The sequence below is a fragment of the Sinocyclocheilus grahami genome, unplaced genomic scaffold (assembly GCF_001515645.1).
Source record: "Sinocyclocheilus grahami isolate Dianchi unplaced genomic scaffold, SAMN03320097.WGS_v1.1 scaffold16.1, whole genome shotgun sequence".
In the NCBI taxonomy this organism is placed as follows: Eukaryota; Metazoa; Chordata; class Actinopteri; order Cypriniformes; family Cyprinidae; genus Sinocyclocheilus; species Sinocyclocheilus grahami.
This window is the reverse complement of record NW_015505195.1, coordinates 4947886-4974829: the sequence shown is the minus strand read 5'-3', so window position 1 is coordinate 4974829 and position 26944 is coordinate 4947886. Positions and strand designations below refer to the sequence as shown.

General features: G+C 39.0%; 1 protein-coding gene across 3 annotated transcripts in view; it reads left to right on the top strand.

Annotated features, from left to right (window-relative positions):
- The first annotated feature begins 5347 nt into the window (after nucleotides 1-5347).
- Nucleotides 5348-26944, top strand: part of LOC107549455 (IQ motif and SEC7 domain-containing protein 3-like) — a 34518-nt gene continuing 12921 nt past the window's right edge. For 2 of the 3 annotated variants that reach the window (XM_016230547.1, XM_016230529.1), the window contains exons 1-2: nucleotides 5348-7955; nucleotides 14382-14411. In XM_016230547.1, the coding sequence (XP_016086033.1) occupies nucleotides 7474-7955; nucleotides 14382-14411 (512 nt within the window). In that variant the 5' untranslated portion in view covers nucleotides 5348-7473. The remainder of the gene's footprint in view (nucleotides 7956-14381; nucleotides 14412-26944) is intronic. The other variant, XM_016230539.1, reaches the window with a different exon arrangement.

Below are 26944 nucleotides of genomic sequence, written 5' to 3'. Positions count from 1 at the left end.
ACCTGCATAAACCAGCAAAGGACCAGCATAAACCAGCTTAAACCAGCAAAGGACCAGTTTAAACCAGCACATGACCAGCATAAACCAGCAAAAGGACCTGCATAAACCAGCAAAGGACCAGCATAAACCAGCTTAAACCAGCAAAGGACCAGTTTAAACCAGCACATGACCAGCATAAACCAGCAAAAGGACCTGCATAAACCAGCAAAGGACCAGCATAAACCAGCTTAAACCAGCAAAGGACCAGTTTAAACCAGCACATGACCAGCATAAACCAGCAAAAGGACCTGCATAAACCAGCAAAGGACCAGCATAAACCAGCTTAAACCAGCAAAGGACCAGTTTAAACCAGCACATGACCAGCATAAACCAGCAAAAGGACCTGCATAAACCAGCAAAGGACCAGCATAAACCAGCTTAAACCAGCAAAGGACCAGTTTAAACCAGCACATGACCAGCATAAACCAGCAAAAGGACCTGCATAAACCAGCAAAGGACCAGCATAAACCAGCTTAAACCAGCAAAGGACCAGTTTAAACCAGCACATGACCAGCATAAACCAGCAAAAGGACCTGCATAAACCAGCAAAGGACCAGCATAAACCAGCTTAAACCAGCAAAGGACCAGTTTAAACCAGCACATGACCAGCATAAACCAGCAAAAGGACCTGCATAAACCAGCAAAGGACCAGCATAAACCAGCTTAAACCAGCAAAGGACCAGTTTAAACCAGCACATGACCAGCATAAACCAGCAAAAGGACCTGCATAAACCAGCAAAGGACCAGCATAAACCAGCTTAAACCAGCAAAGGACCAGTTTAAACCAGCACATGACCAGCATAAACCAGCAAAAGGACCTGCATAAACCAGCAAAGGACCAGCATAAACCAGCTTAAACCAGCAAAGGACCAGTTTAAACCAGCATCCCAGCGTCAAAACATACCTAACCAGCATATGCTGTTTTTTTCAACAGGGTGTTAAGTAAAATATACATAAACTGTATTTATATTCTGCGCTTCTGTCCTCCACCATCTCGGATATTTTTTCTTAACTCATTGAGTATACATACTAAAATTGTCTAGTAGCTGAAGGATACAAGAATACTTATGTTGTTGTAAAAATGCTAAACATCTAGGTACCACACCAGGTTTTGAAAAAAACAACAACTGTTGTGTTCATTAATTCACAATACAAATTTACATGATCAAAGGTTCGGTACTCATGCAGCTGCATGAGTTGGAACAAATTTTTTTTTTCCTCTCTCTCTACTGAGTCTTGTTCCAAAAGCACATACTAGCATTCATCAAAATACATTTGAAAATATGATTATCACACTTGTCTCTTCAGAGTGCGAGCAGGCCTGTGGGAATAACAGTAGAAGCCTTCTCTCTCTCTCTCTCTATTCTAATTGCTCTCACTAATTATACACCATGCCCTACACCATGTTAACTATGAAACGGGAGGGCGAACAGGGGCTGCTGTGCCTCATCCTTCCACCCTCTATTTTGCCCCAGCATATGGGAAAACTCAGATAACATTGAGAATTTGGTCATTTTTGAGAAGCAGATTTTTTTTAATCCCCTGATTTAAACATGTATCAGCTGACAAGAGTCAATAATATGCATCTGATAGATCACGACATCTTTATTTTTAGAGCGCATGTAACATATGCCTGAAAAACCGACAAGTTGCTGGGGCGTGCATGTGTGCTGCTCAGGGAAGCAGAAGGGGGCTGGATGTTGAGCACCAGGGAAATGTCATGTTGACCTTTTTAATCAGCAAGCTACAGGCTGCTTCAGATGAGAGGAGGAGGGTTTGTGTCACTCACATATGAAGTATAATCGGCGATAAGTGCATGTACACAAGGGCTGTATATTACAGCGTCTCTGATACGTTGCGCATTATGCAGTTAGCCTGTATATTGTATGTGTGTCAGTGGCAGGTGGTGGACCCTAAGAAATGAGAATGTTTTTGTAGTCCATTGTAAATTCATGTCCTATTTCCATTTGCAATTTACAATTTTCAGGAGTTGGCTGGTTAGCATGCTTTATTCAGTGATTAGAAATAAATTTTTAGTCTTAATCATAACAAACATCTTTTAAATTACATAGCTAAAATGGTCAAATTAAGAATTTAATTTTCCTTATTTTACTAGTTTGTTCTTTATTTAGCACGCTAACAGCTTAGCCAACAAAATTATCATAGCGCTTTGCATACTTACCAAAATTGCATACTTTCTGAGTACTGTAGGTACTTATTTTGTACTGTACAAGTGCTTTGCAGCCTTTAAAAAGTATGTTGTATATAGTAATTTTGGATCCGTCATGTTGTCTTTGTCGTATGACCTACAGCGCACTTTTTCAGAGCTCCTCTCCCGTGGCCTCATGGGATAGCATGAAATGAAATTCGATTTGCTCTTCAGAATCTCACTGGAAGTCACAGCAGTCTGTGTACTTTTTGCTTACTGTTTTATGAATACTGTGAATTCAGACTTTTTTTTTTACTGTTTTCACCATACTAAGTTAAGTATGCATATTCATATGCAGCCAAGCTCGTTACTGATTATCTTGAATAAGATATCATGATAGCATGCTAGGCTGTTGATCAGGTATTGAGGAAGGCAGATATAATTTCTGTCTGGATCTAAAAAGTGTCTTTCATTAATGTCTCACAATTTGCTGGGTATTCTGACAAAATGACATTTTTTCCCATTTTGCTAATATTTTGTTCATCAATGAAACTTTATTATATTACAGTAGGTGTTCTACCAGTGCCTATTCTCATTTTGAAGGATTTGTAAATGTGTAAAATGGAGGTTTTCCCTGTTTAATAATGTCACAGCTCAGGTTTGTCTCTAGTGAAGTGCTGTGCGATATGATGCCATCAACCTTGAAGAAAATACACACTCGTTCTCTCATCTCTTTCCATCCAGACGTTAATGATAGCCTTCAGTTCTGTAAGCACAAAAGATAAAATTGCGGCACATGTTGGAATGTGACTTCATTAGTGTTACAAACCAACTATTGTTCCATGTCGAATCCTCCCTCCTGCCCTTTGTTTAATGGAGCGCGGCCACTGCTATCTAAGCGCTAATGTCACTGTCAGAATGAGACAACAATTGGACCAGACCACATAAAGCCACCACAGCTGCAGAGCAAATATCAGATCAACTGTAAAACCGATTTGACATGTTGAGGAAGCTCCTTATATAACATGCTGCTTCTTGTGAATGAATAGTTAAAGAATAGGAAGTGTTCCTAAAGCATTTAAGAGGGAATAGAAAGCTCAGTGTGAGAGCACAAACGCTGTGGTTGCCCTGTGGGGAGAGAGAGGAAGAGATGGGGAGGGTTGAAAACATGACAGTAGTTTTGAAGCTCAGATCTTCACAATGTTCTCCAACTTTCTTTTTATGACTGGTGTCAGAGACATAAAAAAGCGCAATAGAGATGAAAAACATGAAGGATGTAAGGGGATGAAAAGAAAAGGAATACCAAAAAAAGAGGGCGAAACTACATTCAAGATTGCATTTGGATAGATAAATTTACAATGAAGATGAATCAAAATGCACAGAGAATTATGCAGTTGAATAATTAAGGATTCTGTTTGGGAGTGTAAGAAATTAAATGGATTTCTCTCCATCAATCGTTTTTTTTCCCCCTCAGCAATTCTTTTCTCCTCTGCATGCACCTCTTACATAAACAGTGGATATCAGTATGCTCTATATGAGCGAAGTGTGCCCAATTCACCCGTGCAGAGCGCAGACTCTCACACACAAGCACGTTTTCCATGAACTTTAAGAAGAGGGCATAGAATGAGCTGGTGAGCAGTGACGCAGAATGCCATGGGTAAAGATTAATCCTGGACCCAGAAGTCAGCAGAGTGTCTTCAAAAACCAGTGAGCTGCCTACCTAAACAGCATTTTTGAGAATCATGCTTACTAGTTTTTTTGTGGGAATTTATCACTGGATTGACTTTGACAGTGGAACAGTCTTTGAAATGTCTGCCTCACTTGACTACTGAACTAGGGAGCTGATTGAGACACACCCTAGGGTGTACAACACAGCTAGCATGAGTTTATGCATGTCACACTGCACTGTATTGGTGGATTCAATTGAGAAACTGTTGACAGAAGCATAATTATACCCTTAACGTGGCATCACTGGATTCTTATTGCTATTAAAATAGATAAATTAAGCCCTAATGGTAAAGTAAACCACAACATAGCGGTCTCCTTTTCCTGCATGTGCTTAGCACATCCCTTTCACTCACACACAGTTAAGCTGAAAGAGAGGGCAGGACATGTGGGTGGAAGAAAGTAAGAAAAAAAAATGGATGGTTAAATGTGGATGCTGAAAGCAGTGAGAGCATGAGAGTGATTCAGCACACGGAACATCCTAAAATTTATGTAAAAGCTGAAAGCTAGCCTACTTGTCTGCGGTTTTTGCTGCAGTGAAAATTATAACACCAAATAAAATATTCATATTAGGCACTGTCATCATTTTACGCTCACATTAACCGTTCAAGTTTTTATTTTATTTTATGTAGGCTACCTGTTGCTGACTGAAATTTTAATTTGGACTGCACTGAATGAGCAACATTGCCTCAATGTGTAAATCTATGCTGGCTTGCTTTTTCTGCAGATTAAATGCACCACACAGCCTTCTGTTTGAATCTTGAGGTGTATGGGTAGGGGAGCGAGCGAGAGAGCGAGCGAGAGAGAGAAACTACACTCATTTTGGCTCAGCGCAAGAAGCCACTCGCCCGTCGAAATGAATGTTACCGCGTTCCAAAATGGCCGACAACAAGGACACAGTTTCTCTGGCATGTTCCTCTAGCGCTACACGCTCGGACTAACGTCAGAGCTTCGATTGAAAAGAAAAAAAGATATTCCCTCTGACTCACTCAAATGAATTTAACCCCTGCATCACACTTTACCACGGCGAGAAGCGCTGGGCATCATCGACATGCTGCGAAACTAGCGATCGAGACTCATGTGGACACTGCGGTGAAACCGAATGGCGGCGAGGGGCGCCAGGTGCAGGGCTGTCCAAGGAGCATCAGAAGGGAAAGCATGCCCGTTCAACATGTGAGCAGTTCATTAATGAACGAATATCTTTAGTCACTGGCATCAATGACATCTGTCACATACTGGGAGACATAACCGTATTGGGTAGTTTAATTAGTTGTCATGCAACGCAGTCTCCATAAATTGTCTTAAAAATGATAGTGACAGCTGTGCTCCATCGCAACATTGCCTCAATGTGTAAATCTATGCTGGCTTGCTTTTTCTGCAGATTAAATGCACCACACAGCCTTCTGTTTGAATCTTGAGGTGTATGGGTAGGGGAGCGAGCGAGAGAGCGAGCGAGAGAGAGAAACTACACTCATTTTGGCTCAGCGCAAGAAGCCACTCGCCCGTCGAAATGAATGTTACCGCGTTCCAAAATGGCCGACAACAAGGACACAGTTTCTCTGGCATGTTCCTCTAGCGCTACACGCTCGGACTAACGTCAGCGCTTCGATTGAAAAGAAAAAAAAGATATTCCCTCTGACTCACTCAAATGAATTTAACCCCTGCATCACACTTTACCACGGCGAGAAGCGCTGGGCATCATCGACATGCTGCGAAACTAGCGATCGAGACTCATGTGGACACTGCGGTGAAACCGAATGGCGGCGAGGGGCGCCAGGTGCAGGGCTGTCCAAGGAGCATCAGAAGGGAAAGCATGCCCGTTCAACATGTGAGCAGTTCATTAATGAACGAATATCTTTAGTCACTGGCATCAATGACATCTGTCACATACTGGGAGACATAACCGTATTGGGTAGTTTAATTAGTTGTCATGCAACGCAGTCTCCATAAATTGTCTTAAAAATGATAGTGACAGCTGTGCTCCATCAGCATGGGTGTTATTTAATGATCTCGCGCGCATCGGCTTGACACTGTGTGGACGAGCACGCGGACGCTGTATTGCGCGTCTCAGCTGTTTCGGGACCGGAGCGCCTTTGCGCTGATTACACAAAACGACATAAAACTCGACAGGCAGTGGACATCCTGCTGCAAGGATTGTATTTCCTCTCGAAATTTAGTTGATGGGGAGGAACGCGTTGCGAGCAACCGCAACAGAAAACCAATAATCATTTGTTCGTTTAAAACTCATAAAAATCCCCGATTTTTTTTTTTGCGTTGGAACGTCTAATTTGGAGATGTAATCGACTTCGATGCCATCTCTTTGGGACGCGTTCTACACATCGCCTCATCGCGCAGCTGTACGCGTTGGAGATGCGCGATTGTCTTCGAGGACCGTCTGGGCAATAAGTGTGAAACCGCTCGTGAGTAAACGACAAATGCGTGCATGAAACATTAATGATAGATGCGATTATTTTACACTGAAGTGAAATTAGGGTTAGAAATAATAGAATGAAGGTGCAAAGAAATAGTGTGTTATGAAATAACCAAATATTGTGATGAACGGACTTTGCAATGAGTCGAAATGCATGCGTGGGACATTTTATGCCATCTTAAGTTGCATAATGATAAGCTATATTCATGGCTTGAATGAAGAGATCTTGGTTTTGTAATGAAGGTGCAAAGAGAGAAGGGGGAAACTGGGTTGTTCTGAAAGACATGCGCACACCTCCCAGAAGCCAATTTAGAATTGCAGTGGATTTATCAGAAGAACTTTGGTCCCTCTCTCTCTCGCTCGCTCTCCCCCCCTCTCTCTCTCTCTCTACCTTTTCATCACAATCGCCTCTGGAATAGAATGACTCCCAAACACTTCAGTCTGGAATATGAGTCATGAATAGACGGCCAGAAAACCGCTGCAGTGCTTCAACTCCACATTTGAAAGAGAAACGGAAGAGGATGCACACCAGAGAAATGGGCGAAAAGGAAATCGGCTTTCCTTCCTGTTTAAAGGATATTCGCTGACTTGGCTTTTTGTGTCGCATCCTTACCTTGGACTTGAGGTGCTTGGAATGTCCTGTGACTATCAAATTAGTTTTTTTTTGTTCATTTTTATTACCAAATGAGTAACATCTGGCTGAATGACTGATGAAGTTAATTTCTGCAAACTGGCTTTGATCTCAATTCCACGATTCTTTGGTGGCAGTGGAAAAATGGCATGCTTGATGGAAGAATAGCAATGCACACATACACAAACACATGCTCACACCCATCGTAAACCAACAAACAAATTAACATTATCATCCTTTGAATGTGAATACAAATTCCCAATATGGAATTTCTTCATCCCTTTCCAGTACTGTGACTTCCAAAACTGAATTTAACTTTGAGGGTATCTCAGATTAAAACCACTGACTATTTTAGCCTGGTTACCCAACTCTAACGCCAACACATTTCCATCTCTCCCCCCCACCCGCTCCACGTGGGGGGGGGAGAGCTTCCTCTTACGGGGTGATCCCAGAAGCTTGTCCCGGCAGACGGTGACTGTCACGCAGGTGTCCATCAGAATGGATGCTGGGCAGGGCAGCCCGGAAAGTCCTAACCGGGCAGTGGAATACCTGCTGGAGCTTAACAACATCATCGAGAGCCAACAGAAGCTTCTGGAAACTCAACGGCGGCGCATTGAGGAGCTTGAAGTGCAGCTGGACCGGCTCAGCCAGGAGAACAAAGACCTGAGGTTGGACCGACAGCCCTGCCTGCCCCCACCTCCACCTCCCGTCCAGCCACCCACTTCCAACGCTGCAACCTCCACCAAAGTCTATGCTTATAAGACTCACAACAGCGGGCCCATCCCGATACCCATCCTGGCTCCGGCTCCCCCGCCCCCACCACCACCCGTGCCACCACGGGACCGTCGTGTCAATGCCAACACTCACATGAGGCTTGGCCAAAGCCTGTCAGCTGGAGCCAATGCCACGGAGCAAGAGAGGAACAGAGACCGGGAACGAGACTGCACCGCTACCAGTTTGAGAAGCTCTCTGCAGAGACAGTAAGTACAAGCCTGAGGGCTCTTTTACTGCATAGCTGAGGATCTACTGTAGAAAACCGTTTCCACAGCCCCCATGCTGGCTGTTTGGAAAACTGTCAATCAAGAGTGTGTGTTTGCATGCAAAAACAGTTTTTAAGACTATGTTGGTGCGTGTGCTCTAAATAGACCACAATTTATTGTAATTTTAATATATTTGAAAGGAACCGTTCACTTAAGAATGAAAATTGTCACTGTCATATTTATTTTGTTTCTAAGTTCTAGTGTTCTTTGGACTCCATTGAGTTTCATTGTATGGACAGTTAAACATTCTTCAAAATATCTTTTGTGTCCCACAGAAGAAAGTCATACAGGATTGGAATAACATGAGGGTGTGTAGTGTAGATGCTGACAGAATTTGAGTGAACTATCCTTTAAAGGGATCATGTGATGCGATTTTTCAATTTTTCCTTTCTCTTTGGAGTGTTACAAGCTCTTGGTGCATAAAGAAGATCTGTAAAGTTCTTTCCAAATTTTTTTTTTCTTGATTCAAACGCGAGTTTTGGGCAGTAGACTTGCACTTGTTGTTTGTCGTTTCTCCGATCACAAATACAGACAGTTTTATGTTTACGCGGCGCGATGCAGCGCAATGCGTAAAAAGACCGTAGAAGACATTATAATCAGTAATTATGTCCCCACTGGATGCAACAAATGCCTCGTTTGTAATGGGTTTTCATGTTTTCTCGTCACTCTGGCCTGACATGGCATCAACAGTATGGTGAGGGGCGTAATATTTCTGTCTCACGCTTGAGGTATTCAGCCAATCACAACGCACTGGATAGCTGGCCAATCACAGCATACCTCGCTTTTTCAGACCGATGAGCTTTGTAAAAATTGACGTGTTTCAAAAAGGCGGGCATAGAGGAGAAACAATGTACAGTATGTGGAAAATGTTTTTTGAACTTTAAACTGCATAAACACATTTCATTACACCAAATACACCATGTTCTTTTTAGCAGCATCATATGACCCCTTTAACGAAAGTAGGAGTAAACAACTGTGTGCACTGCAATATTGACTGACACTGGATGAAGATTTGAACTACACAATACACATACTTATGAATATTTGTACACCGTTTGAGTTTTTACATTAACTAGTTTTTTTTAACAGCATTTACATTTACACTAGTAATATTGGTGCAGAACTATTGGCTTTATAAGTCAAGAACCCCAAAAAAAGAAAGCACTTTTGAGAGGGTATCTCTGCTGTTCACTCACCTTCTGTCTTACAAACCTGAAATTGAGTGCAACAGTCTGTCACAATAGGACTGTTTCCAGGCCATCGGACAGGCAGCTGGCTGTGCCATTGAGCCTGAGCATTACATAAGCGGACCGACTCTTATCTGGACAGACTCGTGCTGCTGGGCCTTTGGCAGAGTGACAGGCTAATGTCATGAGAACCTGGGATTGAATTGGCATGCTAAATCTGTCACAAATGTAATGACTTTTGTGATATCGAAAGAGATTGGACTATGCCGGTGACGTTTTCTGGAGATTAAGATATATAATATATATTTATTTATTTTTTAATTTTAAGTAGACAATCAGTAGATCTATGTAGGCTTTTTCTAATAGACATTCAAAGTTTGTCTTTGTTTTTTACTTAAGTTACAGTCATGGGCTTTGCAATTCATTTGAATTCTACCTCCTTCCATTCAAGTTACGTTTGAATTGCGGTTCTTTATCCTTTTTACTACCTCATTTTGGATTTGAATTGCAATTGAAAAAGTCATCAATTCATTTGTGAATGGTGCACAAACCTGTTGATTTGGCATGACATTCATTATGGTTTTAAAATGAAATCTCTGAAAACATTTCCACAGTGAGCTGTCAGTAGCCTCAAGACTGTCAATATCATTCCCGGCATGTGCTGCGTCAACACTCTCCATACAATTCCAGAGAGAGCGCGAGGGATGGTACAGAAGTGTAGTGGGCCACTCCTTGTGCTGCTGACAGTTACAGTGGGGCAAATAAGTATTCGATACACTGCCGATTTTTCAAGTTTTCCCACTTACAAAGAATGGAGAGATCTGTAATTTTCATCGTAGGTACACCTCAACTGTGAGAGACCGAATCAAAAAAAAAATCCAGAAAATAACATTATGATTTTTTTTTTCATTAATTTCCATTTTATTGCATGAAATTTTTTTTTTTTTATTGTATTTGAAAAATTTGAAATTGTATTTGATACAATAGAAAAATAGAACTTAATATTTGGTACAGAAACCTTTGTTTACAATTACAGAGGTCAGACGCTTCCTGTAGTTCTTGACCAGGTTTGCACACACTGCAGCAGGGATTTTGGCCCACTCCTCCATACGCTGTAAGTTGTTTGTCTCCCTCCCTGTATTGCTGAGGAATCGACCTCTCCATTGCACCTCTGATCGCTCTTGCCTGTAAGTGTGCACTTTAACCGGCCTCATCACAGAGCACGGTGCATACAGATGCGTGTGGAGATTAACATTTGGTGGATTGGATCAGTGTCGAGCACTGCAGAACAGCATCTCCTATAGTTTTTGAGGCTGGTGTGGTGTGGAGATTCGTTGTGTGATCGGGCCACTGTGTAGGAGAGGTTGTGATTTAATTCAGTGTGGAGTCAGATTGTGGATCAACTTGTGTGGGAGAGAGAAGCATAGAGTCAGAAAAAGAGAGAGAGAATACACTGCACCCTTTTTGTGTTGCTCACTTTCTGTTTTGTTTCTCCAATATGCACACCTCTTATATTTGTTTCTCTTGCTCTCCTTTCCGACGGAGAGAAACCTGAATGCCCTCTGTTTGCGGAGATAAATTGAGTGCTTGCTTTCTCATCTGAGGCTTATTTCTTCTTTTCCTTGAGGGCAGATAGCGTACTTTGCTTCTTGCATAGTAATTATGGTTTAACTGTAGTATTTGTTAGGAGTGGCAATTTTGATTTATACCATTGATTTGAATCGTTTGCTTCTGCTCAACAAAAAGATTTGTTCAATGATTTGATTTAGTCACTATTTGCTGAGGCTAAATTGCAATTGTGGTTGCTGAATAAATGGACGTGTGCAACCTCTGTGCTACAATAGGTCTTTTTGTAGTTTTAATGGAAAAAGTTAACATAATTTGGAATTATTGGAATGAATATTAGGAATTTTAACTTCCTTCTGAGAGCAGGTTCTTGAGGTTTTCTTAATGTAGAGCATGTGTTGGTGTATATGATGAATAGAATAAATTGGGAAACTACATGATGTAAAATAAACTGCATAGTTGACATTCTCATGAATTGTCCTTGCATAAAATAATTTTGAAATGTGGAATTTCTTAAATGAGAACAGTTGTGATTTTATTTATTTTTATAGTGTATCCTTAATTACACCAGTACGTAATTCTTTATTTTATTTAATAATTCTTAATTAAATTTTGCATGTCATTTTTTCCCCCACTCCATTTTGTCAACTACTTTTATCAAGCTATGAAAAATACTAACAGTAAGACATTTCAATTTTGTCACCATCAGTCATTGTACACATTCTTATCTTGGGACTGTCCTTGTTAAACAAGATTGACTTGTGTCGAATGGAATGATCAGCATGCCCTTTTGGTTCAGTTATTGTCGGTCAGTAGATCCTCATCCAACACCGCTCATTTTGTTCAATTAAAATGTACCAGTTTATTTAGTATTTTGAAATGTGGAATTTCTTAAATGAGAACAGTTGTGATTTTATTTATTTTTATAGTGTATCCTTAATTACACCAGTACGTAATTCTTTATTTTATTTAATAATTCTTAATTAAATTTTGCATGTCATTTTTCCCCCACTCCATTTTGTCAACTACTTTTATCAAGCTATGAAAAATACTAACAGTAAGACATTTCAATTTTGTCACCATCAGTCATTGTACACATTCTTATCTTGGGACTGTCCTTGTTAAACAAGATTGACTTGTGTCGAATGGAATGATCAGCATGCCCTTTTGGTTCAGTTATTGTCGGTCAGTAGATCCTCATCCAACACCGCTCATTTTGTTCAATTAAAATGTACCAGTTTATTTAGTTAATTCATGAGATTCAGTTTTATGAGACCGTCTCATTCTGACTCAAATATTATAGTAATCTGTGCTTATCAGTATGTCAAAAAGTATGCCTTTGGTTGAGTGTTGTACTGTATGCGCTGCTTTTGGTAGAATACATTTTTTTTTCCCCCTGCCTTGAAATTTGTTAAAATAAACTGATTTGTTTGACCAAAACACCACTAGTATTTGTAGTAAAAGAAAAAAATGACTTTTTTTTTTTTTTTTTTTTTTCTTAAACTAGAATGTTGTGAAAAATATTACATAAACGCCTTTAGAAACTTAACAGCTCCCATAGCTGCTTTTATTAAAAAATAAATAAAATGACATGAAGATAAAAGTAGATTCCGCACCTCTCCCTTGGTGTCATCAGATGATTCGCATGATAAATGCGTGCACTCACTAGCAGTCACGTAAACCGCATCTGGTTGATGTGGACATGTTGACTTTACACCTGAGTAAATTTAGGGCTGCTAGCTTTTGCTAGAATGTTGTGAAAAATATTACATAAACGCCTTTAGAAACTTAACAGCTCCCATAGCTGCTTTTATTAAAAAATAAATAAAATGACATGAAGAAAAGTAGATTCCGCACCTCTCCCTTGGTGTCATCAGATGATTCGCATGATAAATGCGTGCACTCACTAGCAGTCACGTAAACCGCATCTGGTTGATGTTGACTTTACACCTGAGTAAATTTAGGGCTGCTAGCTTTTGCTTGCCATCAACATTACCTGAAACAATGAAAAGTCGCATGACACTGAGGGGAGATGGATTGTTTTACTGATAGATTTGATTATTTTTTTTTATTCGCTCTTTCTCTTTACACTATTGCCAAATTTTCCAATCCCTCGTTCACCCCCTCACCAGCCCTCCCTTGATGTTGAGCAGATGGCACACCAACATGTCATTTGCCATTTTTCTTTAGGGTTCACAAGGGTCGTTTACAGCATCACCTTTTCATGTGAGCTCTAGATCTGTGTAGCTGTTCCTGTCCCATCAGACAGATGCCTGCGAATCCAAATGACCCAACTTGAGTGATCACAATCTTGCACTCTCTCTGGTGTAATGCTTTCAGCTAACGAACAAGTGTAACTACTGCTGTGGGGGAGCTGTTGAGGTGGGATTGTTTCTCGGAATAATTAGCATGGCCGGTGTTAATTACATTTGTCCATTGAAGGTGGCAATTACTGTCGTAGACGTGAGTCTGTGAGTAATACACTGGGTGTTGGAGGACTGACTGATAGTTTATGCAATTATGATTGAATAATTGAATGTCTATGGAGGAGCCCGCGTGTCCGTCAAACCCGACACCTGCTGCTTTGTAGGATAGTCTGTTTTATTAGTTATCAAAATCTTAATTAATTTTAACCTAATTTAGTTTAAATGGAGAGGGTGTTTTGCCATGAACTGGTGCCAAAAACCAATGGTTTGTCAGTCTACTCCGCAACCTAACAGAAGGTGTTACATGACCTGTTCAATATTATTAACCCAGAGTCATTCCTAACAATAATATTTAACACTTGTAAACCCTGGATTATTGCTCTTATTTGCATATTTCTAAGATTAAAACTTGGTTCGGTTGGTTTCTGGGTAGCTCTGCCACTGTGAAATCTCATTGGTTCAAAGTCCTGCTCGACATAACTGTATATTAAAATTAGATGTATTCTGGTTAGCACTTGGTTTAAGAAAGCCCATATCAGTTTTATCCAATGGATTTCCATTGATAGTCTATGTAATTTTAAATTAATACATTTGTATTAATTGTCATTAATGTCTAAATTAAAATGCATAAACGTTCAATAAAACAATAAATATTGTTTCTTATTGAAGATCATGCACTTATTAAATCTTCTGGAATCACAAAATGAATGGTAGTTAAATTTTAATATCAGTAGTCTTGGTTTTGGGCATATAAAAAAATATTTATTTATTTATTTTATTTTTTTACCTCATGATACTGTACTGACAGGCCAAGAATATTTATATATATTTTTAGTTAAACTTTTCACATAACGGTTGATTTATTTTTTTACCACCCCTTTTCTATCCATGATTGGCATGAATTTGTAAATGAGGGAAAAACAATTGTAATTGAGGATTTCAAGTGGATCTTTTATTTAAAAAAAAAAAGTTGGTTTATTTGTGATCATTCAAATCATTTCCCTGCACAAAATCAATTTGCATTTGCTCCATTGATTTCTATCTATTCCTTACTGTATGTGTACAACAATATAACATTACTGACACTTCCACTTTCTTTGTGTCTCCATGTTTGTTTGTTTGTCTGCCTCTCCGTCTCTCACTTTTGTTTTTTTATTTTTTATTTTTCTCTTCCACTGGATCCACAGGCCAGAAGGATACTCCTGCAACAAAGACAGGTCTGTTCACACTTTCATTCAATCTCCATTTCTTCTCCTCCTCCACAGTGCACTCTCTGACTCCTGTAGTAGCGCACACTCTGTCAAGTGACAGAGGCCCGTTTTATTTGGGGCAGCCTGAATGCATGTGGGACATGCCATTGCTTCTAATGACTTATTGCTTCCCTGTATGAAAGAGCTCTTGCAGCTGGAGCAGTTTTAGCAGAAGAACAGCACCCTGAGCAAAGTGTGAGAACATGAGGGCTGAAAAGCATTTGGAAATTGAGTATTGGCGTCGCTTGGCTACAAGACTCTGTTAGCCGTTGCCGTAGTGACCAATATGCCCAGTGTGAGTATGTTAATGGATGTTGATATGCATGCCGTTTGCTTTCGCCCATATAGTGAACGTGAACATGGGCGTCAGTGGTTAGTCAGAAGTTACATGAGTAATAGCCCAGGTGTGTGTGTGTGTGTGTGTGTGTGTGTTTTGCGTGTGGGAGTGTTAGTGGGTGCAGGGAAAAGGGTCAAATGGCAAGAATGTGCTTGATTTTCATATGCTGGGAATGTCTCCTTGTGTTTTTCGCTACAAAAACACAAGGAGTTTTGATGCTGAGGTGTTGATGTGAGAACGGTCAGTGGTTTTTGGAGTATCTCTCTCTGTGGCATTATGACGATTCCTCACCATGGGCACGAGCCGGGGATCTGAAGGATAAATGATTGGTTGTCATGGCAACACCTGTAGATGAACTGGATTGCCGAAAAAGTTGCTTGTGCAATACATAACCCTTTTTTAGTGTGTGTGTGGGTGTGCGTGTATTTGTGTACCCTACACACAGCAGAAGGACAAGGCCGCCACCGCTATGTCACGTTTCACTATAATTACTCTCTGGATGCTTTTGTCCTCCGTTCATGAGTCCGCCAATATGGATGTGAATTTAATTGTTCCTGCATTGTTAAATTGCACTAATAGGGTCTCATAAATGTGACATAATTTATGTATTGTGCTAGGAATCATACGTGTTGTTGTTTGTCATGGCAACTCTAGTGCAAGGTTGCAATAATTAATGAAATGGCTTTGGTATTCCTGCTCAACCTGGTTTCCTGAGCTGGCGGAGGCGTGAACGTGAGCGCGTGCTGGTTCCTGCTGGGCTAAGCATGGAAACAACTCTCAGCAGAGGTTTGTTGCAGGGCTGCCGTGAGCTTCTCTCCCACCCCTGTAGTCAGCAGCAATGCATCACTGAGCCCCCAAGGGCATCAGCCGCTTCTTTCAACCACAAACCCTAGAGCTGCGCTGCGTTGTAACTGGACTTGTGATGTAATACTTTCAAACGTTCTTTAGTACAGAGCATGTGAACCAGTGTATTCCAACAGTGCTATGTCCATATTTTTTTTTATAATTTGAATTGGCTTTTATTTTTATATTTTCAGGTTTAATTAAGTTTTAATAATTTTATGTGGTTATGCCATGTTTATTATAATTTAAAATAATTTTAATATTTCTTTTAGCTTTTAATTTTGTTTTAGGTTTAGTAATTTAATTTTTTTTTAAATTAACTTTAAAAAAAAAAAAAATTCTTTTTTGACAAAGTTCCAGATGAATTGCACCAAAATGAGATCGAATACATGGTCTTGGACATTAACAAAATATGGAAAATGTTTTCTTCTACATTTTACACCGCATTCATTGATATAAAAAAGACAGTTTGTTTTGCTTTTGGAACTTTGAACAGTTAAGTAGTTATTTTCATTCAGTGTTTGCTTTCCCCCCTGCTTTCCCAGTGGGAAAAGATCTGCATTGGCATGTCTATTGTAGTTTGGAGTGCCACATGCTATTCATTATCAAACGAGCCAAAATATTGAATAAATGAACATGCAAAGGGTGTGAGAGATGCTGTGCTCTTATTCCATGGAAATCTCTGGAGCTTACTTTAAACACAATCTATGTGTAGACCTGCAGTATACGCCACATATCTTTAGTTTAGAATGTCTCTGAGGGGTAGAATTATATTACTGCTTTTTCATTAGTAAATAAGAGTTCTCCGGGATTATGTTTCTGTGAACAGTTGTATAATAGATCTGCTTATATTGTAGAGTGACAAAACAATTTCATTAGGGTTGGCTGCTGATACTTTGGTTGGGACCAAATGTGAACTTGTGTATTCTGTTTTGTGCATTCAGTACATGAATTTTATTGCGTGTGCAAAATGTATTATCAAACATTCAGCTGAATGCAGGGCCATCTCAGGGAGGAACAGCTGGGAACATTGTCCCAGGACTTGTGGCAAGGGGAGACCATTGTACAAAGTCTAGATTTTTGTCCCAGGCTCCTTGAATCCAAAACACAGCCCCAAGCTGCCAAATGTCATAGTGTGAGTGTGAATTGACTTCAACTTGATATCGGCTATAGAGGTCTGCTACCCGACCCGAGCCCGACCGGTGCCGAAATACCCTGGTTCGGGTTTGTTTAATGACTAGCTTTGGGTTTGCAGCTAAAGTAAAACTACATGCAGTAGGCTACACTGATTTCATTGACGCTCACAAACACGCATTAGTTGTGCATTAGTTTAGTCATTCCCGCAGGTTTTGCGCTTCTACCAAACGCGCGCGCACCGCCACTGATCTATATTAGTGGAGTGCACAATCTGCGCTCAGTCTCAATCAGCTTGTGAGCCACAAATACCAAAATGAGTGGCTAACTGTGCTAAAAAGTTCAAATGCATACAAAATTGTCAAAATGCCTATTGGACCAACTCTTAAAGGGACCGCAGTCCAATATTCCTGCTGCTGTCTGTCATGTTAATCAAAGCACAAAAGACAAAGAAAATAATTTTCTGCTCTTGACTGATTGTTTTATAACTTTAATGGTAAGCATTAATCTGGATTTAATTTTTTACAATGAAGACTACAGAAATTAAAGTAATCAAATGTAAAATAACACTGGATGTGTTTTTACATTGATTTCTTTAATTTTTGTAGTATTTCTTACCTGAATAAAAACGTACTTAACCTGAAAAACTTGGTTTCATAGCTCTTTTTATTTGGTTGCATTTATTTGTGCTGTCGTTTGGCTTTTTTTAAAAATTTTTATATATATATTTTTTTTTATTACTGACTTTTTACTTGTGCTTTTTTTTTAATGAAAATAAAACTTTGCGTTGAAGAAAAGTAGATTTGTTTGTATATGCGGTCAATTATAGTTCTTGGAAAGAAAATCGGAATCGGCAAAAATCAGTATCGGCAGATCACACTAACGAGAAATCGGAAGAGACCAAGAAAATTGCAATCGGTGCAGCTCTATAAAATAGTTTTGATACTGACCCGCTGCGTTATATTTCTCCGCAATTAATTCAGTTGCTCTCGTTAATTAAAATGAATGATATAATAATTCAAATAAATGTGATCTTACCGCTCTACTTCATCTCTCTGTGTGTGTGTGTGTGTGTGTGTGTGATTTAAAGTGATCAAAGCCATAACTGACGAAAATGACCGTAATATTTTCCCTTTACCTCCATGTTGTACATTAAAATCTTTCAAGGCACATGCTAGCTGCGGACTATCCCTTACATATAATGTGTACGTCTCATTTGTTGGATAGGCTGTATTTAAAACTAAACTTGTTTTGCTCTTGTGCCTGATCTAGTGGCCCCTGTCAACACGGCAAACGGCACGTGCACATTAGCTAGGAAGTTGTGAGCAATGTTTGCGATTACCGCAATTAGGAAAACTTCTTGCAGTTTACAAGGAAAACTGCACAGTGAAAGAGCTATTATCTTGTTACAACCATTAAACTCGGCGGAATTTATGTGACCGTTGCACCTGTTGTTCATAAAGTTTCATAACTGGTAAGTGTTTTATTTATTTTGCCTTGTGTGCTGAACTGGCCATGAGCCTTGATGAATCTGTTTCTTTACATGTATTTGTTTAGCCTACTGACCGTTGCATGCAATCGTGAAATACAGCATATTTTAAAAGTTTGGCTGTTCGTTATGAAAACTGATTCACTTTAAAGCCCGTGCAGACCTCTAATCTAGACTTCTAATCTTTTTTGGATTTGTCCGCATGTGCAAGGGGCAGGCTCTTATACGTGTTTACTTTTTCACGCCAATAGTCTTTATTAAAGTTGATGTCCAAATCAGGTCAGATAAACACGGCAACTGAAGTGCATTGAAACGGGATGAGTATTTGAAACCAAACACTGCTTGGTGGTGTTAACACACATCTACAGCCTCCAGCTGAACAGATATTCATGATGCCATGAATTTAATATGAACTTTCATGCCTTCAGCCTCTTAGCACACTATCAGGTTGATTACACTTTAACTGACAGACATATTTCCCATCTGAATACTGAATGACAAAGAAATGCAACATCAGAAAATGAAGATGGATGCTTTTTGTTCATGACTAAACTATGCAGCGTGACAAAGTTTGGCTGTTCGTTATGAAAACTGATTCACTTTAAAGCCCGTGCAGACCTCTAATCTAGACTTCTAATCTTTTTTGGATTTGTCAGCATGTGCAAGGGGCAGGCTCTTATACGTGTTTACTTTTTCACGCCAATAGTCTTTATTAAAGTTGATGTCCAAATCAGGTCAGATAAACACGGCAACTGAAGTGCATTGAAACGGGATGAGTATTTGAAACCAAACACTGCTTGGTGGTGTTAACACACATCTACAGCCTCCAGCTGAACAGATATTCATGATGCCATGAATTTAATATGAACTTTCATGCCTTCAGCCTCTTAGCACACTATCAGGTTGATTACACTTTAACTGACAGACATATTTCCCATCTGAATACTGAATGACAAAGAAATGCAACATCAGAAAATGAAGATGGATGCTTTTTGTTCATGACTAAACTATGCAGCGTGAAACTGACAGGCCACCTGAACAGTTATGACATTTTCCACCAGCTCAAATGGAGTGTCTCGGCGATAAAAGGAAGCGGGTGCTCCAGTGAAATCGCATTGACAAGGCTGTGCAGGCATGGCGGGGCCATCTTCCTTGAACTCTGCTAATGTGATAGCCCTCGGCTTCAGCATAGTGAGTTCACAGTAAATAGACCTTAGTCATGTTTAATTTTACACGAAAGACAATGAGGCCGTGAGGGGCTGAAGAACAGCATGTCCTACTGTACACTGCCATTCAAAAGTTTAGGGATTATTTTTTAATTATCCACACCAAGACTTCACTTTTTTTTTTTTGATCAAATATACAGTAAAATCAGTAACATTTTGAAAAAAAAAAAATTGCATTTTCAGCAGATAATATTCCAGTCTTTAGTATAACATGCTCCTTAAGGAAATCATTCTAACATCGTGATTTGATCAATTTTTAAAACCGTTATGCTGTTTAATATTTTTGTGGAAACTTTAATCATTATTAATTCAAGAAAACAAGCATCATTTAATTTAATTCATCCTTGCTGAATAAATGTATTAATTAAAAAAATAATAATAATAATTTGAATGGTAGTGTACCTGGCTTCCACAAATTTCTAAACTGAAACATTTGATTAAAACAGTATGAAATATTACATACGGATTTGCAAAACGTGTTTTCATAATCAAAATTCTTTTAAGGAGAGTTTTCTATATTAGCTTAAATATCTAAAATATCCAGGTTTTGGCTTTGTTTGCGCTAGGCCTGTCGCGATAATTAAATATCCGTCGAATCGCAATTATTTGATCTAACCACGGTTGTTTCAGACAACCGTGATTTATTGTGCTTTTGATACACAAGGGGGGTCATACACCAAAAGAAACCGAAGAGCACCAGTTTGCTTTTCATGCACTGCATAGCCTATACAGGGCTCCAGACTCCTTCCCATTGGTCGCTCTTTTGCAATTAACTTTCTCAGCTGGTCGCACATTTGTTCGCAATATTTTAATTTTTTTGCGCTACAGCATGGGATTATTCAATGCATGCTGATGAACTTTTATCATTTTATAGTTATATGGAAACGAAAGTGGTTAACATTCAACCCGTTCTTTATCATCAGTAGTATTATTTGTGATTTGAATTTTGTGAATGGGAGTTTCTCTTTTGTTGTGTTTAAATCACTTTCATGTATGGTGTCCACATTTGTGGACCGTTATTTTAAAGGGGTCATATGATGCGATTTTCAGTTTTTCCTTTCTCTTTGGAGTGTTACAAGCTCTTGGTGCATAAAGAAGATCTATAAAGTTGCTAAGACTAAAGTCTCAAATCCGAAGAGATATTCTTTATAAAAGTTAAGAGTCAACCACTCCTACCTGAAATGGCTCGTTCTAACACGCCCTCACATGTCTACGTCACTGTGTGGGAAAATTTGCATAACGCCACCCAAATGTTCACGCAAAGAAAGAAGACGCAACTTTTATTCTCTCTGTTGCCGCCGCTGCCATGTTGTGGAGTCACTGTGTGTTTCGTTGTGAAGGCAAAACTACCTTGTTTGGTCTTCCAAAAGAGGACACGATTAGAAATCAGTGGTTAAGTTGTATTTACAACACTGTTCCAGAACCGTTCAACCCAAATATTTAGATGTGTGCTGCGCATTTTATGGAGGATGGATGTGGTTTCTATAAAGTTGGGCAGTTCCAAGTTTGCAAGGACAGTCTGGCGCTTCTGACTCGCAATCTGTAAGTACTTTTAAAAAAATATATTTATTTATTTATAAATATTATTTATTTAAAATAATTTGCCAATGATGACTCAAACGTGAGTTTTGAGCAGTGTAGAGTAGGCTTGTTTGTTTCGCTGATCACAAATGCAGACATGGTTTTATGGTTACGCAGCGCGATACGCAACGCGTAAAAGGACAGTACAAGTCATTATAATCAGTAATTATGTCCCCACTGGATGCAACAAATGCATCGTTTGTAATGGGTTTTATTGGTTTTGTCTGGTCCAGTGATGTCCGGATCGCGAATCGTTCTATTTAACCGGATCTTCTTGGTGAACCGGTCATACCAGCTCACCAAATCGAACTGAATCATTTGAAACCGTTTGCGTCGCCAGTACGCACTAATCCACAAATTATTGATGTTATTCAGTTTATAAACGTGCCTGACACTCCCTCTGACACAAAATAAACCAATATCCCGAGTTATTCAGTTACTCCTAACAGTACATTGACTGAACTGTTAAAAGGGAACCGATGATGGGATGTGCACGAGCAGAGCAGCTGGACTGAGTCTCGTCCTGCCGGGAGACGGCATCACAGTATGGTAGGGGCATAACATTTCAGTCACACGCTTGAGGCATTCGGCCAATCACAACTCCCTGGATAGCTGGCCAATCAGAGCACACCTCGCTTTTTTAGAACGATGAGCTTTGTAAAAAATGTACATGTTTCAGAAAGGCGGGGCATAGAGGAGAAACAATGTACATTTTGATACACAAGGGGGGTCATACACCAAAAGAAACCGAAGAGCACCAGTTTGCTTTTCATGCACTGCATAGCCTATACAGGGCTCCAGACTCCTTCCCATTGGTCGCTCTTTTGCAATTAACTTTCTCAGCTGGTCGCACATTTGTTCGCAATATTTTAATTTTTTTGCGCTACAGCATGGGATTATTCAATGCATGCTGATGAACTTTTATCATTTTATAGTTATATGGAAACGAAAGTGGTTAACATTCAACCCGTTCTTTATCATCAGTAGTATTATTTGTGATTTGAATTTTGTGAATGGGAGTTTCTCTTTTGTTGTGTTTAAATCACTTTCATGTATGGTGTCCACATTTGTGGACCGTTATTTTAAAGGGGTCATATGATGCGATTTTCAGTTTTTCCTTTCTCTTTGGAGTGTTACAAGCTCTTGGTGCATAAAGAAGATCTATAAAGTTGCTAAGACTAAAGTCTCAAATCCGAAGAGATATTCTTTATAAAAGTTAAGAGTCAGCCACACCTACCTGAAATGGCTCGTTCTAACACGCCCTCACATGTCTACGTCACTGTGTGGGAAAATTTGCATAACGCCACCCAAATGTTCACGCAAAGAAAGAAGACGCAACTTTTATTCTCTCTGTTGCCGCCGCTGCCATGTTGTGGAGTCACTGTGTGTTTCGTTGTGAAAGCAAAACTACCTTGTTTGGTCTTCCAAAAGAGGACACGATTAGAAATCAGTGGTTAAGTTGTATTTACAACACTGTTCCAGAACCGTTCAACCCAAATATTTAGATGTGTGCTGCGCATTTTATGGAGGATGGATGTGGTTTCTATAAAGTTGGGCAGTTCCAAGTTTGCAAGGACAGTCTGGCGCTTCTGACTCGCAATCTGTAAGTACTTTTAAAAAAATATATTTATTTATTTATAAATATTATTTATTTAAAATAATTTGCCAATGATGACTCAAACGTGAGTTTTGAGCAGTGTAGAGTAGGCTTGTTTGTTTCGCTGATCACAAATGCAGACATGGTTTTATGGTTACGCAGCGCGATACGCAACGCGTAAAAGGACAGTACAAGTCATTATAATCAGTAATTATGTCCCCACTGGATGCAACAAATGCATCGTTTGTAATGGGTTTTATTGGTTTTGTCTGGTCCAGTGATGTCCGGATCGCGAATCGTTCTATTTAACCGGATCTTCTTGGTGAACCGGTCATACCAGCTCACCAAATCGAACTGAATCATTTGAAACCGTTTGCGTCGCCAGTACGCACTAATCCACAAATTATTGATGTTATTCAGTTTATAAACGTGCCTGACACTCCCTCTGACACAAAATAAACCAATATCCCGAGTTATTCAGTTACTCCTAACAGTACATTGACTGAACTGTTAAAAGGGAACCGATGATGGGATGTGCACGAGCAGAGCAGCTGGACTGAGTCTCGTCCTGCCGGGAGACGGCATCACAGTATGGTAGGGGCATAACATTTCAGTCACACGCTTGAGGCATTCGGCCAATCACAACTCCCTGGATAGCTGGCCAATCAGAGCACACCTCGCTTTTTTAGAACGATGAGCTTTGTAAAAAATGTACATGTTTCAGAAAGGCGGGGCATAGAGGAGAAACAATGTACATTATATGGAAAATGTTTTTTTTTTATTATTTTTGTTTTTTTTACCATAAACGCATTGCATTACACCAAATACAGAACATAATGTTCTTTTTAGCAACGTCATATGACCCCTTTTACGCCATTTAGGGTTCATTTATCATGGTAATTTTCTCAGTAGATTGACTGCAATATTGTAACAGTGGCTACTATCTTGCATTCCAAATATTCATTACTTGATAACATCATTAATCAAGGTAAATTGAGGTAAAAAAATAAATAAAAATTTGTGTGTACAGTAAAGTATGATGAATATGTTAGTATTTCATAAACTAAAATTTAGTAATGTTGTTTTTATTCAGCATAAACCAACTGTCCATGTATGTGGACGTCATGCAACAGTGGAGTCAGATTACATCAAGTCTGATTTCTGTAACCTGCTAGTATATATCTATTCTATTTTTTTTCAAGTATGTTATGAATTGTCTTATATTTGTTAAAGGTCTGTTTTATTACAATATATCAACATAACCATTTAAAATGACATATTACAGCATTAAATTGCAACTTTACACGTACATATGGAGACAAATTTGCATTTTGCCTTCCAAACAGGGACAGCATAGGTCAAGGAGTCAGTACGGAATAATAGAGATTAACATTTTAGATGTTGATATACTATAACCGAGATGATTCAACATGAAGTAAGATAAGGATGAAAATATAATAATTTGTTACAATCAGCAGTGAATGTTTTCCATGATTTGCCCTTACAGGTTTCCGCATATGTAACTACTGTTATTGTTCCTACAATACGTGTTTTATTGTTGTTATTATATTGTAATATTATTGTTTTTAATAACTGAGCTGATATTATGCTATTTATATGCCATTTTTAAAAAAAGAAACAATATTCCATAATGTCAGCAGTGGCTTTGTCCCATTTTACGCCTTTGTAGTCTTTAAGACTAAAACAAAAGATGGATTCATTGTTATTCTTAATTAAAAAGCACAACAACAATACATCAGTAAATACAATGACAAACTAGCTTTCAAAATGTTTATTAACAAAAACGAATAAGATGAGGCATGGCACACACCACATGCTGTATTATATACCAACTAATAAATTACAGAACGTTTAGCAAACACTAAGGAATCAAATAAATAAAAGAGAGCCTCCATAGCGTAATGTGAGGTAAACGGCAAAGATAAGTTTTTCAAAAAAGAAAAGTAAAACTAACGGTGACAGTGCTTGCATGTTCACCTTCTCTGGTTTAAGAAGCGGTCTTTTAGTTGACGTTCGCTTGAAAACCATCCATCATTTCCTCAATATTTTGCTGCGCGCACCTGCACGCTCATGCTGATGCAGCGAGTATACTCTGTTTCGTTATGCTTTGTTCCGTTTGATGTTTCTCATATGCAACAGAATTTGCAGCGCTTATGAGTTGACCAACGCGGTGGTCGTGCCAGTGCGACCGCACATAAAATTTAGTCACACTGCAGGCAGAAAAAATGGTCACAGTCTGGAGCCCTGCTATATCATCTGAACCCATTCCATATCTTAATGCGAGGGACAGAATTCAGGTTTACAGAAACTCATCTTCCTTCTGCTGCAGCTGTCAGTCATTCTCAGCTCAGTGTTCAAACAGCACGTCACGTTCAGTTATGACAGTCAGCAGCTCCAAGATGATATTCCCATTATAATACTTTAAGTTGAAGGAAGGAAGGAATTCACAAACACAGATTATTAAAGCCTTTCTTTTTCTCATGAATGTATTTTGTAAGAATACATATAGTTAACAGAATAAACATGTTTAAATTGTATAATGTGCACCAAATATTTTTCAAAATAGTTTTTGCTGCTAAATTATACAGTCAGCAAGTTTAATTTCATAGCTTATATATTTTTATTCAAAAGTAGTTTTTCCTCCGTAATGAGGACGTGAGTATTTAGTGGATTGTTTAACAAAGGGTTTAAAAAAAGAGTGACCATTAGTTCCACGAACACGGTATTGATATTCTGTAGTGGTGTAGAAAAAAAAAAATAGCGCTGGTGTTGGATCGGTATTGGCCGATTCTTAGAATTTGGAATATTCTGTAATCTTACACTGCAAAATAATAACTCAAATATTAAAAGATAACATCATATTTATTTACTGAACCCTTAAATGAATCACAATTATATAATGAAAGCCCTAAAACGGACAATTAATCGCAATAACCGTGACTATTTTTAGACAATTTATTGTCAGCCAAATTTCATAATCGTGACAGCCCTAGTTTGCGCTGCGCAGACCGATCAGTGTATGACATGGAAGTACTGTGAGAGCGATTCGAAAGCATAAGGAGCGTCTGCTCTCTATAGCTCTCACGGTACTTTTGTCATACACCGATCGGTCTGTGCAGCGCCACATCAAGTTGAACACACTTGTACACGTAATTGCATCTCTTTGACCATTCTCTGTAAATCCCACCTTCTCACGCGCCACGATTGGTCAATTATGTACAATGCCTGCATGTTATTGGTTAAACTACTTTTTGATCATTACCTTCAGCAAGTATGAGAACCGGAAAACAAAGCCAAAACCTGGATATTTTAGGCAATATAGAAATCCTGGTCAGGACCTGTCCGGGGGGAAAAAAACAAAAAACGAATGGTCACCCTACTTCAGTAGAAGTGTTGCTGGGGGAACGAGATGAGTTATCACAAATATGTTTGTGTAAAGGACTATGTGGGCGACAGGGTGTGAGAGAGAGAGGCAAAATGGAGAAGGAGAGAAATACAGAAAGAAGAACAGAGGTACTAATTGAAAGAGAGAAGGAAGGAGTGAGAGAAGGAGTGATGTGCAAAAAGAGAGGAAAGTGCAGCTGACAGGCTAATAAAACATGCAGAGAATTACAAAGGAAATGAGCCTTCTACTCTGCTCACACATACAAGCTCACACTCCCACATCCTATCAAACGCACAACAACAGCTCCATCTGCATCAAGGGATGTCAGAAGTCTATGACAAAGCAATGTCAAAAAAATGTTAACAGTTTTTGGGGCAGTGCATGTGAATGGTACACTTTTTTATTTTATTTATTTATTTATTTATTTATTTATTTTTTTTGTGTGGTTAGAATGGCTGTCTTATTAATGTAAACACTGTTTGTTAATTGAATGTAGGACCAAAATTTGAGGTAGTGTTTCAGAGTATTGGATTCAATGGTAAATGTGGTGTAATAGAGCTGAATTTACTGATACTTGATACTGACAAGAAAAGAGAAAACCCTGCACTGCACTTCTTTATTACTGGCTTTTTATCATTACTTGAAGTCAGCAGCATTTACTTATTTAAAGGCAACAGTTACTTATCTAATATTAATATAGTCTATATAGCCTATTACAGTTCAGAAGTTTGGGGTCGATAAGATTTTGTTAATGTTTTTGCAAGAAGTCTCTTATGCTCACCAAGCCTATGTTTAATTGATAGAAAACGATTACTTTTTTTAACGATTAATTTCAAAATATTGTTTTACTGTATTTCCTATTTTAATATATTTTGAAATGTAATTTA